General features: G+C 43.1%; 1 protein-coding gene across 1 annotated transcript; it reads left to right on the forward strand.

Moving 5' to 3' along the window:
- Positions 1–9,407: 9,407 nt before the first annotated feature.
- On the forward strand, positions 9,408–10,463 carry HS6ST3 (heparan sulfate 6-O-sulfotransferase 3; the record flags this gene model as incomplete). The annotated part of the gene is made up of 1 exon (XM_009581851.1): positions 9,408–10,463. A coding segment is annotated over one exon (706 nt), but the record flags the coding sequence as incomplete, so codon positions are not given.
- Between the last annotated feature and the right edge of the window lie 7,423 nt (positions 10,464–17,886).

Consider the following 17,886-nt stretch of genomic DNA (forward strand, 5'->3'; position numbering starts at 1 on the left):
TTTTTGGTCTAGTAGCTAGTATAGTGCTGTGTTTTGGATTTAGGATGAGAATAATGTTGATAACACAGGGATGTTTTCGTTATTGCTGAGCAGTGCTTACACTAAGTCAAGACCTTTTCTGCTTCTCACCCCACCCCACCAGCGAGCAGGCTGGGGGTGCACAAGAGGTTGGGAGGGGACACAGCTGGGACAGCTGACCCCAACTGGCCAAAAGGATATTCCATACCATATGACGTCATGCTCAGCATATAAACTAGGGGAAAACCTGGCCGGGGGTCCGCTGCTCAGGAACTGGCTGGGCATTGGTCAGCGGGTGGTGAACAATTGTGCATCACTTGTTTTGTATAATCATTATTATTATTTTCCTTTTCTTTTCTCCCCTATTAAATTGTCTTTGTCTCAATCCACAAGTCTTACCTTTTTTTCCCGATTCTCTCCCCCGTCCCACTGCGGGGGAAGCGAGCAAATGGCTGTGTGGTGCTTAGCTGCCTGCCGTGTTAAACCACAACACATAGAAAGCTGAGATGTTGGAAAACTCAGGGTGCATCTTGAAGTGAAGCGATTTAAGCATGACCCAAGGGTTTTGGGGGACTGCAGCGTGGTCACTTCTGGCTTGTCTTATCAGAAGAGACAATAACAACTAGTTCAGCTTCGTAAAATGAAAGCCGAGAGGTGTGATTGCTCTCTGATCTGCAACTTAAATGCCTTTTCTCCTTCTCTGGTATTACATTTATAAATCCTCTTTATGTATTTGCAATGTCAACCCAAGAACAACTGGATGTAAGTAGACCAAGACCAGGTTTAGTCTGGGAATGAGACTCATGTTTCTAACCATGAGAAGCAACCTTCACAAGCTCTTTTCAATGGGAGCAATGGCATGAAAAGGATATTTCAAAAGGGGCTAGGATGTTTTATGAAGGGGATAATAGAGTGCTGTTATCTGTGCTGGCAGGGAAGGACACTCTGATGGCTCTGGGAGCCTCTTTTTGCTAAATAAATCAGCAGACCATGTTTTCTGGGTACCGGAGATTCCTTAGCTCTTACTACTCTGTATTTTCTTCACTGGCAATGAGGCTGAGTTTATCTACATGTTTAAATATAGAGTTAGATGTCTAACTTTATGATCTGTGTTTGAAAATTTATGCCTAAATCCTAAAGGCAACACGCAGGAAAAAACATGTATTTGCTCAGAAAGCTCACACATATTAATATGCTATTCATGTGCATTTTCTAAAATACTGGGATTAAAACCATGGGTAGCTACATCATTTCATTATGTATGTTCAAGATCCAGACTTGATACCTGTGAACAGAATTAATTTCTTTAGGGACATGTGCTGCACTGTCCTCTCCAATTTCTAGAGACTCTATATTGAACAAAGTGTCACTGAAATAAATATTCATGAAGTTGCTCAATAATTCAGGGTGTGCTAATTCAGACTGTTATAGCCCTAGTTAAAATCATACACAAAACAACCCAATCTCGTAAAAGGCAAAGCACATTCCCTGTACTCTGTCTTGGGTAGCCAGGAAAGAACAAGGGAGGACAGGTATGATCTAGTTGGCGAGTTGGTTCTGGTTTTACGTGTTTTCTGACAGGACTGTACATTTGGTGACAGAACACTGTGCGCTGTCATGCAGAATCACAGAACCCCTGGGGCAGAAAGGGACCTCAGGAGGTCTCTAGTTCAACTCCTTGCTCAGAGCAGTGTCGCCACTGAGCGCAGATGGGGTTGCTCAGGTCTCTGTCCAGTTGGGTCTTCAAAACCTCCAAGGATGGAGGGCACACAGCTTTTTTGGGCAAAGCTTTCCCAAAGCTTAATTATTCTCATAGTGAAAATTATTTTCCATGTATCCTCCCCTTTTTCAATTTATGACCTTTGTCTCTCGTTATCTTACTGTGCACATCAGTGAAGAGCCTGGCTCCATCTTCTCACTGACCTCCTCTTAGGTAACTGGAAGGCTGCTGTTTGGTCTCCAGCTGACATCTTAGACATGTCTTTGAAATACTTCATTAAAATCTGCATCCTCACAAATTTGTATTCTCCTATGTCAAGAAAAGAAGTCTCAGCACTCCCAGTTTCCTTTTGCACAGTAGGTCCTGAGATCTGATGCAAAAAAATAAAATAGTGCTGTAAAGCTTTCCTGAGATTTTTCTGATAGCATGGATACAGCATTTAATTTGATATTTCGGAGGATATTTAGGGAAAAAAAAGGGCTTGCGGTTTCTAAACAGAAAAAAACAGGACTTTTACAATCAGTCCTAAAGCAACAGTTTAGTGTAAAAGAAACTGAAACTGGTGACAGGGAGTTTCTCTGCAACGAAATGCAAGGTTTCCCATTTCTTAAGTGCTTCCCAGTGCCCAGACACCACATTTCTCTTGCCTGTAACAGACTGTATCGTCACAAGTAACTTCCTGAGCAACCACCTTCGCTTTCCAGAACCAGAAATATAATCCTAGCTGCATGACTCCAAGCCCTCCCCCTGTCTCACTGATACACTGGTATATCAGCAAGGACAACAAAATTATGGTAGGCTGGTTTTCTAACTGCTGGTTTGGAGATCTGTGTGAAATAATAAACAACTTACTTAAAACTTCTGTGTACTTTGGGAATGCTCCAGCGCTAAGAACATGCTTAGAAAGAGATACCCTAACTGACTGGTGTATATACATCATAGGCGCAAAAAGTCATGAAATGGAGGTTCTCTGTAGTTACTTCTCACTCGTCACAAATGTTATGTTACTGGTTAGTTTTTGAGGTTGGCCTGAAGCTTGCGCTCTGTGAATACGTCTGTGCGGGCAGGGAGCCTTTGACTCCAGGCATGGGGTGGTTCACCTTACAGATGGAAACACCTGTATGTAGGTGCCTACAATGTAGAAATCTCCAAGTTAGTGGGTATCTAAGCTCCCGTTGTGGTCAAGGTACGCAGTCCAAGGCATAGGGAACCTCTAATGTGATACAGCTTGTGCCGGAGCTGGCACCTACCCTTGGCCAGCTGCGTCACTCTCCGGACACGCTCCGCTGCCTGTGTTGAGCAGCTCCCCACTGGCTTCAGAGGTTGCTTAGACACGTAGCTTATATGTAGACCACTGCATTTAGATGTCTAACCCTGGAAGTAGTATCCAGTCCCTTCTCTGAGCAGGCATGTCCTACAGGTTTAGCTGCATTTTATGTCACTGGGATAGCAAAAGGGGTGGTTAACCAAGAGAAGCTTGTGGCCAATTTGGAAATAGGAAACAGTGGCCAGTTTGTTTTTCTGGTTGGATTCAAAGCCATGGGGCAAAATCCCAGAGGAATAATGAGACATATCTAAAATTTAATTAATTGGTACCTCAAAGTGCAAGTTACAATTTTTTTATTTAACTCTGCTGAAGTCAATGGCAAGTTCTCCTTTAATATGGAGTAACTGAGTGTCTATAGGACATTACAGCCACTGCTTTAAGTAAGCAAAGTGCCATCATCGCAGTTAAAAACAGCGGAAGTGGTGTGTGCTCAGATCCTCTGAAAAACAGCCAATTAAGTGTTTTTGCTGCATGTTGAATGGGTGATGTATGTGGTAAGACGGATAAATGTTGACTTCTTAATGGCGACTGCTGTTCTTTCAGTAAAAGACTTGTGAAGAAACCCATGAAAACCTGAGAGGACAGCTAATAGTATTAAGGTCACAAACTTTTGTAAAAGATGTCTTAGAAAATCATTCTCATCACAGTGGTCTAGCATCCTGTGACAGATGCTAAACTTAAGAAACCTATGTGCTGTTGCTACATCATCTTCGCAGAAGTTTGTGGGCTAGCTAGTGTTGATCTGTCTGGCTTGGTGGATAAGCTGTAGGATGCTTCCTGCAGCCAGACGGACACGCATATAGTTTGCACTCTTTCATAGCTTTGTCTCTACAGTACTGTTGTTCTGAATAGGAAGTATACAGTCAGTTCTTGTTCCATTGGGCAGGTTATCTGTAAATTAAGCACAGCAAAGGTGCAGTGACACTCGGCACAATAATGCTACCAGCCAGGAGCTGATACATCTGCATTATGCTAGGATGACTTTGACCAGTTCGGATCAGCCCAACAATGTTTCTTTGCTTTCTGCCTCCCCCCCGTATCCTTGTTGCATGCTCTTATTCCCTAATTGTTCATGTATTGCATTATCCTTATTTTTGTTTCATTTGTTTACCATCTTCTCTTCACCATTACCCATACTGACGATACTTTGCCTGAAGAGAGGTTGCTGATCAGTGGTTAATTCTGTTACTGCCTCTGAGAACTTGGGCTTCAGGATAAAACTGGGCACCATAAGGCTTTTGTTCACATAATGCAGATCCTTCTTAACCCTTCGCCTTGCCAAAACCTCTGTAGTTAGCAGAAGCGTGCTGCCAGGCTGGCTTTTGCTGGGTATTTCAGACCTTTCCTTGGGAACATACTCACTTCCAGGATTAAAGCTGCTAACTTCTTATCTCAACTTGGGTCATAAACTTGACCAGGGCTTTTATCTTCCCTGCTACCAGGAAGAACCAGAATGTGGATGGTCTTATGATGCATCTGGGTTTTTCAGTCATTTTATTTCTTCTTTCTGCTGTCTGTTAGTGTCTTCCAAAATATTCCCCAGTGAGTCTTTTTCTCCACCTCAAATATTCCTCCATATCTGCATCAGCTGCTATGAGTGCTGTTCTCCTTTTATGAAGCTCATCGCTCTCTGCACGTAAGGTGCTGCCTCACGCTTTGAAAGAAGAGGGAATAGCTTGTTTTCTCCCTCTCTGAGCCTCCGAGAGAGTTGCGTGAGCTCTCCTTGTGCCGGCTGCTCCACACAAGAGCAGGAGCGACAGAGAAGATGCCATTCATCCTTCTTCCCCACGAGGCCCTACAATCTGTTTTTGTTCTCAATGTGCGGTGATCCTTCCCGTATTTAGTAAATCTCCCTCAGCTGGGATGTCTGTTCCACAGCGATAGAAGAGGCAGAATGCCCTGGTTTGGGATCACCTCCACTAACATCAGAGCCTGCTCCTCTGAAATTAATTTCTAAACCAGAGCAATACTACTGAAGAATTAATGTAAGATTAGAGTATTTGTATTAAAATACCTTATAATGTGAAAGAAATACATGTTTTTAGGTTATAACTAGAAGCTCATTTTAGCTATTCTGTTAATTAAAGGTTTTCTTTGCCTAATGCTAATGAAGAGACTGGGTTTCATGCTGGTGGGATGAGAGCCTTCTGAACTCCCAAGTGCTTTTTAACTCTAGTGTAAACAGTAGTGTGCAGCCCACACTTCACACCGGTGCTTGTTTGCGACCTTGCGTGGATTACTGAGCCTGACCATCGCGGTCATCGCTTAGCATCTGTCCAAAAAATCAACCATCCCATAGCGGCGACTTCGATAACCCATTAATTTCAGTACATTATGCTCAAAAGGACATTGTTTAATCTGGGGAAGTAGTATGAAGTTTCCTTTCAGGAGGAGCTAACGTCATGACTAGTGGGCTGGTGTTGTTATAAGGATTGTTTGAAATGTAATCTAAAGTGTTGGTACATGTCTACGTGTTTATATAGACAGTCACAAGATATGTTGGCAAATACACACTATGCATTTACTATGATTTTTCTTTCATTGACAACTGCAGCTTATGGCCACATTCCCATGTAAATTTTTATACACACACATACACGCACACACTGGTATAGTTATAGGTATAGATATAGATATAATTTGTATGGATTTTCATTAATTTGAAATGTTTTGTGTAAAACATCTTCTCACTGGCATGCCAGCGTATTCTGCTTGGCTAGCCTTTAAGCATTGAGGCTGTCTGTGACAGCAGTTTGAGTAATCGATGATGGGAGTCTGTTGAAATGAAGCCAATAAGTCTATGATGAGTTTGCTTTGTCAAACAGGGTAACAGGAGTTATTACTTAATTCTTTGCTGAGTATTTCCCACAGTGGGTAGCTGTGGAGTTTATAGCCACGCAAGCACGAGCATGGGCGACGCAAGGGGGTCATTTACACCAATGAGAACAAGTGCACGTCTGTTTGTTCAGAGTGGCTCAGGCGTGCTCAGTATATAGCTGACTTGACGCTCTTTTACTGAACAGTGAAGAAAGGAGAGACTGAAGGCCATCCCCAGTCTCATATTTTTATGAACTGCTTTCTGTCTTCATTATGAGGTGACGACTCAGCCATTCCTGGTGTGATTGCACACTGTGTATTAGGCACTGAGAGCTCTGAAATGCTGCTATATTTAATCCATAAATGTCAACATTTGAAAACAATTTCCTAAGATAATTTTTATTATTTTCCAACTGAAACAAATGTGCGTGACCTATGTATTTTTACTTATATCACTATTCTAGAGACATGACATCCTTTTCCCTGAAAGAAACATTTGTGCCACAACCGCTGCGCAGCATCCCCCAATCCTCTGTGTAGCTTTGTAACAGTGTCATCTGGACACGATCAGGTGGAAGAAATCTTAAGGTTTTCCAACCTCAGATTGGTTAAAAGGGTGATGCAGAGTCACGAACAGAAGGTTAAACAGAAGGTTGTAAACTGTGAATGCGGCGGGGATGGCTGCACTCTTAGTTATTAGTGCCTTGGAAACTAAATGTGTATCAGGCTGCTGTTAAAGGTTGTCTGCCAGATGAAGAAGCCATTCAGCTGATAACACAAGAAGGTAACACTCAGAAAGATGTACCAACCAGAAGCAAATCAATCAGGGTAGCAAAAACAGATGCAGAATCAGGTAGTCACAAGGAGGAGCAGCAACAGACTGGCAAAAGTTTCTTGCCCAGTCTGCATAAGGGAAGCTGCGGATGTTATACAAAGACACGCTGTTCTCATTTCCCTGCATTTGCTTCGTACTCCTGTTTATTGCACATCAAACCCATTTACATATCCAGGGATGAAATGGAAATGATTGATGCAAAGGAGGTATTTTTGTTAATTGTTGTTGCTCTGAGTCATGCCTGACTGGGACTGCTGGAGATGGGTGAGGAAAGACAGAACTATTATTAGAGGTATAAATAATTGTCAAGAGCAACTTTTAAACCCATCTGTTACCACATATCAACATCCAAAATTATCCGAAGAGGGGAAGGGCAGCAATACAATTACTAAGCCAACACCACGTCTCTGTCGGTGTAGATGTTGGCAACTGCCTCTGAATCTTTGTCCATTGTTTTTCATTTCTGCTCCTTTGGAGCTTCAATCATTTTCTGCCACAACCCTATCAGTGCCTGTCGGATGTTGCAACAAGTGTCTTACGCTCAGAGCTGATGGGTATTTGAGAGTTAGGCTGCTTTATCTGCACAACACTAGTGAAATGTGTCCACTTTTTGTCCTGTTAGTTGGAAAGCAATTCTTAATGTGCTCTCGTACATGCAAGGTAGAGCCAAGGTGAGATGAGCATCCAATTTGAGAAGGGAAAGCTGTGCTTGAAGTGCTTGAAGACAGTGCTTTTCACGGTGGAACTATACTGCAGAGCACACAGGAGGACTTCTGGTACTTCTGCTCTGCAGGAGCAGAAGAGGGATTTTAGAAATATCTGTCTATGGATGGTTGCATGATCCTTGGGTTCACTGTTGATGTGGGCTGTGTAAGTAAGTGAAGTGGATCAAAACAGCTGAAGTGCAGTTTGGTCATGTGTGAGCAGCAGAGAAAACCCAAGCTCCAAATGATTTTGGAAATACTGTCCTTCAGAGTATCATCTGATGCTAACACAAATCATGGCTTCCAATGCAAGTGATAATGAAAATACATCCATGGCATTCCCTAGTTTATATCCTTCTACCTGTAACCCTTCTGCTGTGAAATAATTCTGGAAACAGCTGTTGCCATTAGAGAGTAGTTCAAGAAATAACCCTGCAGCAGAACAAAGTCCGTAGTTTGGCCTCATAACCTTATTCCAGAAAATATATTATAGATCCTGTAGGTGGAGAACTCAGAATGAATAAGGACGAAGCATTCAGCCTTTTCCTTTTGCTTTGTCTGCACTGGGGAATCTATCTGCCTTTCTAGGAACATGTGGAGAAATACCTATTTTTATGACAAACCTAAGATTTATGGAGAAGTTGCAGGGAATCTTTAGTGGCAGAAAATGGGTGATATCTGAAAAAGAAAGGTAATTGTCTTGGAGATTGTTACCAATTTCGAGGTTTTTCATTTAACTGGAGTTAGCTTTTGTATGAGATGGCCCTCACAAAAGGTTGGTTCGTTTACAGGGTAACTTGTCTTCAGCAAGCTTGCCTCCTGCTTACTTGCTTCATCCTTCTCTAGGCTCAAGAAAGAGTACCAAGATCAGACTTTTCATAAGAAATCTTAGGACTCATGATTTATTAATGTATTGTTTGCAGTCAGATGAGTCATGCAAACTCATGAGCCTATTTTTGTACCAGACCGTGTGTTAATTTTAGTCATGAATCTTCTACTGGTTATTCTAGCTGACAGAAATCATAAGTATTTTGGTTTTGCTTTGTCTTTATGATATCACCCTGTAATTCAGGTGAGTTGTTATTGAATAAAACATTTCTCAGTAAAAAACCTCAGTCTCTGAAAGCCTGCTTGAAGCATACTCTGTTGCAGTCCATTTCAGATTGCCATAAATAGATGTACAAACTGAATTCCATAGCTAAAAGATGAATTGACAGTGTGAGTTCTGCAGTTATTTGCTCTATTTCAAATCAATATTTCTTGGTGTCTCTTTTGTATTCTTGACAGGTGAGGTTGAATAATGATAATCAACAAATGCTTTTGTACTGCACGATTATAACTAATTTCAATCAAGCACTTGTCTAAAATTAAGTCATATGAATGGATTTTGGGTCTCTCATTATCTTCACTGCAACCCATTTAATAACAGGGTTCTTCTTAAGTAGGTGGCTCATGCCAGTCTTCCACATGGTGTTATTTTTAGCACTTGCAGCATCCACATGAAATCGCTCATGCTTCTCTTATATTCTGACCAAGCGCTGTATGGATTATAATCTTGTGCATCTTGTGAGACATGCATGTCTCAGTCTGGAAGAGAAGTGGCAAGATTATATAAATCTCTTTTCCCATTGTTTCTGATATTACCAAGGGTTAGCATTTCAAAGTAGAGGGGAGTACACTCCAGTTAATTGGCTTCTACATAAAGTAACTACCACTGAACAGCTGATAGGTCAAAGTAATTCTGTTTCTCTGATAGCTGCTTATTTCCTTTCATCTCTCTCTCTTTCTCCCAATTTACCTTGTATTTTATTCACGGTATTTATGAAGCTTTAAGCTTTTTACTGTCTCAGAAGTAGTCACTTAAAGTGCCTACATTACACCAGAAAAAGTGAAGGGGGCGGTGGCGGTGGCTGGTAATGATTTTATTGGAGAATAAAAAAGTGAAATCCACTGAATCTTAAAACTGTGTTTAATGATATGTTTCAGGAACTTCTATTACATCACGATGCTGAGGGATCCGGTGTCACGGTACTTGAGTGAATGGAAGCATGTCCAGAGGGGTGCGACATGGAAAACTTCCCTTCATATGTGCGATGGAAGAAGCCCAACACCAGATGAGCTGCCTACCTGTTACGAAGGAGACGACTGGTCTGGAGTCAGTTTACAAGAATTCATGGATTGTAGCTACAACTTGGCCAACAACCGCCAGGTGCGCATGCTGGCAGACCTCAGCCTGGTGGGATGCTACAACTTGACTTTTATGAATGAGAGTGAAAGAAATATGATTCTTCTCCAAAGCGCCAAGAACAATCTGAAAAATATGGCCTTCTTCGGGCTCACAGAATTTCAGAGGAAAACGCAGTATCTGTTTGAGAGGACATTCAACCTGAAATTCATTTCCCCATTCACCCAATTCAACGTTACACGGGCCTCCAATGTGGACATTGGTGAGGATGTGCGGCAACGGATAGAGGAGCTGAATTTCTTGGACGTGCAGCTGTACGAATACGCGAAGGACCTGTTCCTGCAGCGCTTCCAGTACTCCAAGCAAGAGGAGCATCAGAAGAACCGGCTAAAGAGGCGAGAGGAGCGGCGGCTGCTGCGGGAGCAGAGAGCTCACCAGTGGCCAAGGGAAGAGGCAGCAGAAATATCCGTTACTGAAGATTATAATAGTCAGGTCGCAAGGTGGTGATGCTCCTCCATCTTGACTAACCGATGAGAGGATCAGAGAGTTTGTGCAACTTGGCTACCTGGGAATTAGCCAAGGAAGGCCTACCGCTTTGGTAAATGAGACCATGTCTGACAACTGCCCCTCCTTGTCTCAGTTTTTCTTGGTTTCTGCCTGTGAGGAGAATGTGTTTTTTTCTCAGTAGGCATTGATTAGTGTTATTAAATGGCAGTAGAATAGATTCCTGTCCAAAAAGACTTCCTTCAAAGCCCTAAGCTATGACGATGGGTTGAAGAGAGAGCTATATCCTTTGCATTAACAGATGTACCCTATACAATCTGAGCTACCAAAACTTGTGCAGACATGAATGAAAAATTGGGAAAAAATACCTGGTTTGGTTCCTCTGTGACATGAGAGCTGGTTTAGTTCATATTGTCCTTTGAAACTGTAGTGCGTAGCTTTCTAGTGAATGAAATGGAGGAAAGCGCATTGCCCTTCAAACTTCTACATGCTGTGTTTTGATTAAGGGAAGAATTTGCTGAAGTGATTAAAAAAGACCTAGGAAATGTGGGATTGGGGCGTCGCTTGTTCTGTTCTGTTAGCCAGCAATCAGAGATGATTTATAAGTGAAGTGATGGAGGGGTTAGCTTACTTCTCTGCAGATGTTGAGAGTACCGAACCCAGCCAGGTAGCAGCCATCTTTCTGAGTGCGTGTGGCAAAGGGAAAGCCTTGAGAAAGGAGGTCCACGCGGCAGCTGGGCACACGTCGCGGAGATTATCTGGCTGGAGGCAATGAAATCAGCCTTCGCATTCACAAGAGGTGAAGAGGGGCCAAGCAAACTACAGGGAAGAGGAAAGAAAGAGCAGGAAAAGCTTAAATATTAGTGTGACATTTTCCAGATTTGCTGTAAAAGCTTGGAGATACATTGTCTGTGAAGGTAGGCAGGTTTATGATATTGTCTGTTAAAATACATTGATGCCAAGTGAATACAATTTAAATTGGTTTTCTCTCTAACTACGGTAGTGACTAGAAAAAAAATCAGCTTTCATTTTTATAGGATACGTAATGGATATGTGGAAAGTCTTGATATTTATTACTCTGTATGAAGATTCTTTGTAAATTTATTGTTTTCATGATGAGAGAGCTGTATCTGTTTTTCTTCCTTGTCTAGAAAAAGATTCAATGGGTTCTTCCTCCACGTGTTACATTCTTGTGGCTAAACTGCAGAGGGTCCTGTGCACCATAGGTCTTTTGAGAGAGTTTTTTTCCTTCTTCTTCTAGCATAAATGTAAAGCATTAGGAGGAAATTTCTCTAAGTGCCTCAACGTGGCTGCTAAATCAAGATGCTGAAAGTATATTACTGCATGCATGAATGGCTTTTACCTTGCAGATTTGCTAATTAGAAATACTGGAGTACCTGATGTGGATGCACATTTCTCATTTATTTTCAAAATTCAAGGTTTGTATCCAGTCAGTAAAAAAAAAAGTGTTACAGAAAAAAGAGGCTGAATTTGAAAATTTGTCCCTTCATTTCCAAGGTTTTTTTTTAGTGCATGCTGTATCTTCTTTTCTTCCGACAATGCTATTGCTACTTATCTTTGCACAGTATCAAAAATATGATCTAATGATCCTGTTGAGAGTTAATGCATACAATAATACATTAAACATGGAATATCATCATGGCGATTAAGAAGTGAAGAGGGCTACCGGGATGATGCCTCGTTATCAATGTAGTTTATTAGTAATATGCTGCTTTACGCCTGATTGTCTATGTGCTACTTTTGGGGTGAATAGCGGTGGTTTTTGGTCCTAAATACATGTTCACTGGTGGATCACGTGCATGTCCTCCCACCTCCGTGTTCAGAAGGGAAAATGCTGGACTGCAGATCGTTATTCTCCTGCCCGAGCGTGGGATGTCTGCCTTAGAGAAGAGTGAGGAGCTCTCTAGACTCCCTCGACGGTACTGTGTGGAGCCCCATCGCCTGGAAGAGGAGCTCAGACACCTCGCTCATGTATGGACACCTGCCTTCAGAGATTTAAATTGAAATGTTTACAGTCTAGGACTGAAGCTCGCTCTGGCTGTCCTGGCTGCAGGATGGCGAGGCCACGAAGAGCTAAGCCTGACGGGTATTACTGCACGTTTAGCGCAGTGCAGGTAATTCGCAGTGATCTGACGTCTTACCCGCTGGCACCGGGGCTTCAGGCTGGGCTGGCCCTGGCCCTGCGGAGGGAAGGAGCATTCTGCCTGGTGACGCAGGGACGACGGGGAAGCTCTTGCATCTCCCCGTTCCCGGGCCCGTTGCCGCATCTTGCTGCAGACCCCACAGCAAGAGAGGGGAAGGATGCCTTTGGCGTCTGATACTCGTATGTCCAGGATTTGCAGGTGCGCTCCTTGTTTCCGAGAGCACAGGGGGCTAGGGATGCTGGGGGGACCCCGAAGGGCCCCCCAGCAGAGGCAGAGGCAGGGTGGGCAGTGGTGCGGGGCGCGCGGGAGAGGCCGGGCTGGCGGGCAGGGCGCGGGGGCTTGGCAGGAGGCAGGGCTGCGCAGGAGAGAAGGCAGCCACGTGGGAGGAAAGATGCAAGGCCAAATTCACGTTAAGGAGGAAGATAAGCGAGGAAGTAGAATCAGTCCCAGCCCGTCTTTTGTTGTAAAGCATCCCTTCTTTTTGCTCCTAAGCACAAAAAAAAAAGGTCCCCTTCCTCCCGTCCCTGCCTCTTTCCCCAGCGGGCCACCTCCCCGTGCTGCTCACGGCAACGGGGGCCTCATTTTTCATTTAGAAAATGCAGTGTTATCTTTTCAGGGGAGAGGAGAGAGGGCTCAGCCTGCAGCCTCCCCAGTGACTGTAAGTATCAGTTTCAGCTATCCAAGCACATCAACCATTCTCCAGACTATTCCTTCTGCCTGACACAAAACAAAGCCTAATGAGGAAAATTGAAGCAGTCTTTGGGCAGTTTACATTAGCTTTAATAGTTTGGCAATACCTTAATGGGATGCCTAACCTTTTCATCAGTCATTTCCCAGGAGACAAGATTAGAGTCCTGAAGAGCTGCTAATGTGCTGTAGCATCCATGTTAAGGGGATTTGCCTTAACGCTTGGGATTTAGTTAAAATTGAAGTTGGTATGTTGGGTTTTTTCCCCTGGAGCCTGTGTAGCAGATAGCCCTGGTTGTGCAGGAGCAGTTGAGGGGGGGGGAGCCAGCAGCTGAGATCTTGCCCAGAACCCCTGGGACTGAAGGACCTGGCACCTCCTTCCCCAGCTCCAGCAGCAGATCCAGCAAACTCACTGCACCAACAATACTGTTTTTCTTAGCAGAATTTCCTGGCACGTCACAAACAAAGCAGTTTGGAAATACTTCCAGGCTGACTTCTAAGACACAGGCTTGCAGCTTTTTTCCGCTTGGGCGCTGCACCCAAAATAATGTAATGCAAAAGCAGAATAAAGGCCCTGGTTCATATCTCTGTTATTCCAGGTTTTCGTTTCTCTGGTAGCATGGACTTCACTGTAATTACACTGGCTCGTATAAGATCAGAGCATGTTTCTTTCAAAACCTTCATGAGCAACAACGCTATAGGATTTCTGTCCACCTTCCTGGCATTATTTTGTTGCTTAAACAAGGCGATTTGGCTTCTGCTACTGTGGTGCTGAAACAAATCTCATTCTTTTGTAATGGAGATGTACTTGCTAATCTCTCTCATCACATCCTCAGCACTGGCTGCCTTTTCCAGTTATAATTCACCGTAGGCTTGGAGCAGACAGAGAAACATGCTGTGTCGTTAAAACTTGTTCCTGGTAATTCAATGTCTAGTCCAAGAACTCAGCCTATTGCCTGTGGGCCATACTTTATTAAGGAATTAAAATTTGTCCTCTCTTCGGCACTCATCAGTGCTAACAATAAAAAGCTTTTCACCATTGGGAAAGAAAAAACCACCGTTTCTGATGTTGGGTGTTCTTCACTGCAGTTGCGTTAACAGTGAAGCTGCAATAGCCTCACTAGGGATTCTACCCAATATGCGGTACTTATTTACAGTTCACTAAAAACAGAAGTACAGAACAAAAAAGTGATGGAAGTCAGATCCAGAGCCAAACTTCATAACTGCAGTATATCTATTCAACCAAACCAAACGGCAGGTCACATCACCTTTGCATCTGGGGGTGTTTCAGATTTGACGTCCACTACTAAACCAGGAGGTTTCTCAAGTTGGCCTTCTCATTAACACATGCTTCCTGCTGCACTAGTGGGTTCTTGTTTCCCACCTGCAGTCTTGTATCAGTTATGAGCACTGATGTTATAAAACTTATCTCATTGACACTTTTGTTTTCCTCCGTTGCTGTCCCCCTGATATATGTGGAATTACTCTTTTTTGGTCTGGGATAAGGAATGTCTTGTTTCCAGGCTGGTGGAGACTACCCTGTATGAGATGAACAATCACAATAAAATCATTCTGCTGGAGCAGATTGCTGTATCCTCTCTACATGTGGCAAAAGCGTATTCGGGAAAGGTACCCAGTTTGCACTGAAACACTTCTTTCAGTTTGGTTCTTGTAATACTTTCTTTTTTGATATTTTGTGGAGGGAAATGGGTTCCATAGCCTACAATGTCCTTGGCTTTCTTCTTGGCTGTATCACTAGCTCTGTGATTTCAAATAAATGTTGGAAGTGGAAAAAAAAAATCAAGAGTTCCCGTCATTTGCCATATTTAAGATGAAAGGGTAAATTAATAGGCTGTAAATTACTTTATTCTTTAGGAATTTTCCTTCTGTTTATGTGCAATAATGTGTGTGAACTTTGCTACTAAGAGATTGTATTGTGAGTAACCATATCTACTTTTATTCCTATTTACAAGATAGTTTGTAGACCTAGGGATTTTCATTGATGTAGAGCACAATTTACTGAATTATTTAATGTGTTTAACCATTGTGATGTCAAAAGCAATTGTTTTCATATATTTATTTGTTGGTGGTTTTCTGTAAAATGATGCTCATTAAGAAATCTGTTAAAAATGAAGACGTTTTGTTGAATATTGTTGGGTCTCTGAATTAGTTATGAGCAACAAATAAACATTGTTTGCGTTTTTGAAACACTAAAGGTTCCATCTTATCTACATAGCCATAAAAAAGACTAAAAATGCTTCTGTCGGGACGGTTTCAAGCATTAGTAAAGATCCACTGTGACCACAATTATGTTTTTTTAACAAAATGTACATGGAGGAGAAGCATGTTGATAAAACTTATTATTTAATTATGTTGGGGCCCAATACCAAATCTTTTGTTTCCAATTGACTTTGGTGGGCTTTATCTCAGATTGAATTAAGACAGGAGAGTCGAGACTTGAATAGTCACCAGCACTAATTTAAGTGACCCCAGTGTCAGGATTTCCATACTTGGATTGAATTAAGACTTAAGTATGCAGATGGTGGTACTGAATTCATTGGACTTCATTTCTACGCCAGCGGCACTGAGGACCGGTCCAAACTGTCAGGATAATCTCATGAGTTGCTGTGGGGAGGGATGAGGGGTGGCAGTCTGCTGCTGCCCTGTTAGCCTCGTGTGCATGTCTTCGTATCTTCTGAGGGTGCGTGGACCTTGGGAGGAGCTGATTGCTTATTCAGCCATACTATTTCATGTAAGTGCGTGAATACAGTGAACTAGGATGGGGATGGGAGTATGGAGGAGCATGGACAGATTTGAGTAAGGAAGAAACACTGACCTCTCTTTTACAGAGTAACTGAGGCCCTCTGTTAGGTCTGCTCCTTCCAAGAGCAGTCCAGGCCCCTGTTCCCTGACTATTTTATCAGACCAAAACTTTTTCACATTTCTCAATTTTCCTAACAACAAGCCTTGCAGACATGCGACATCCCTGGAGGTGAGTCTGGTTAAAAGAGAAGACCATGCTGTGGTAAATTAGGATGTAATGACCACGACCAACCCCTTTTTGATCAAAGTCAGCTGACCTCTGCTAAGTGCTGTGGAAAGCTATATTAATGGTAAAAAAAAAAACGTAGTCTGCATGAGAAATTACTCTTGGGACACAACAAAGACAGCATTTGATGAAGGTAGCAGAAGAAAGGAAGCTCTCAAAGGTTCTGGTCAGTTTTGTTTTCTTAATTCTTCTTCACAGCACCTTAGACTCAAACAGCTACTGTTTAAAAAGCACCATTGTAAGCAAGGGCTGTTTGAGCCTATAGTAATGAGTACCTCTCTAGAATTTATTTTCATACTAGTCTTCCATTTTTTTATTTCTCTAGCTCCATTCACTTCAACACTGAATTCATCTGTACTGCTGGTTTGCTCTTGAAGTCTTCATATATGAAGACTGTGGGTAGCTCTGTATGTTAGGAAGTGTTTTGAGCTTGGTGATGGTGATGAAAAGGTCGAGTGTTTATGGGTAAGAATGAGGGGAAAGGCCAACATGGCAGATATAATAGTGGGAGTCTGTTACAGACCACCCAACCATGGTTGAAGGATGAAGAGGCAGATGAAATATTCTATAAGCAGCTGGGAGAAGTCTCACAATTGCTAACCCTTGTTCTTGTGGGGGACTTCAACTTACTGGACGTCTGCTGGAAATACAATACACAGAGAGGAAACAGTCTAGGAGGTTCCTGGAGTGTGTAGAAGATAACTTCCTGACACAGCTGGTGAGGGAGCCAACTAGGGAAGGTGTCCCGCTGGACCTATTGTTTATGAACAGAGAAGGACTTGTGGGTGATGTGATGGTTGGAGGCCGTCTTGGCCATAGCGATCATGAAATGAGAGAGTTTTCGATTTTTGGAGAAGTAAGGAGGGGAGTCTGCTACCTTAGACTTCCATAGGGAAGACTTTGGCCTGTTTAGGAGTCTGGTTGACAGATTCCCTTGGGAGGCAGTCCTGAAGAGCAAAGGATTCCAGGAAGGCTGGACATTCGTCAAGAAGGAAATCTGAAAGGCGCAGGAGCAGGCCGTCCCCATGTGCTGAAAGATCAGCCAGCGGGGAAGAAGACCGGCCTGGCTGAACAGAGAGCCTTGGCTGGAACTCAGGAAAAAAAAAGAGAGTTTATGACCTTTGGAAGAAGGGCCAGGCCACTCAGGAGGAGGTTATGCAGGTTATGAGGTTATGCAGGGAGAAAATTAGAAGGGCCAACACCCAGTTAGAACTTAATCTAACTACTGCTGTAAAAGACAATTAAAAATGTTTCTATAAATACATTAGCAACAAAGGAGGGCCTTTATTGGATGCAGGGGGAAATACAGTGACAAAGGATGAAGAAAAGGCTGAGGTATTTAATGCCTTTTTTACCCCAGTCTTTAACAGTAAGACCAGTTGTTCTCAGGTACTCCGCCCCCTGAGCTGGAAGACAAGGACGGGGAGCAGAACGAAGCCCCCATAATCCCAGGGGAAATGGTTAGTGACCTGCTACACCACTTAGACACACACAAGCCTGTGGGGCCGGGTGGGCAAAAAAAAATACTGAGGGAGCTGGCAGAAGTGCTCACCAAGCCACTTTCCATCATTTATCAGCAGTCCTGGCTAACCAGGGAGGTCCCAGTTGACTGGAGATTAGCAAATATGATGCCCATTTATAAGAAGGGCCGGAAGGAAGATGTGGGGAACTACAGGCCTGTCAGTTTGACCTTGGTGCCGGGGAAGGTTATGGAGCAGATCATCTTGAGTGCCATCACGCGGCACGTACAGGACAACCAGGCGATCAGGCCCAGTCAGCATGGGTTTATGAAAGGCAGGTCCTGCTTGACTAACTTGATCTCCTTCTATGACAAGGTGATGCGCTTAGAGGGAAAGGCTGTGGATGTGGTCTACC

The sequence above is a fragment of the Fulmarus glacialis genome, unplaced genomic scaffold (genome assembly GCF_000690835.1).
Source record: "Fulmarus glacialis isolate BGI_N327 unplaced genomic scaffold, ASM69083v1 scaffold5000, whole genome shotgun sequence".
Taxonomy (NCBI): domain Eukaryota; kingdom Metazoa; phylum Chordata; class Aves; order Procellariiformes; family Procellariidae; genus Fulmarus; species Fulmarus glacialis.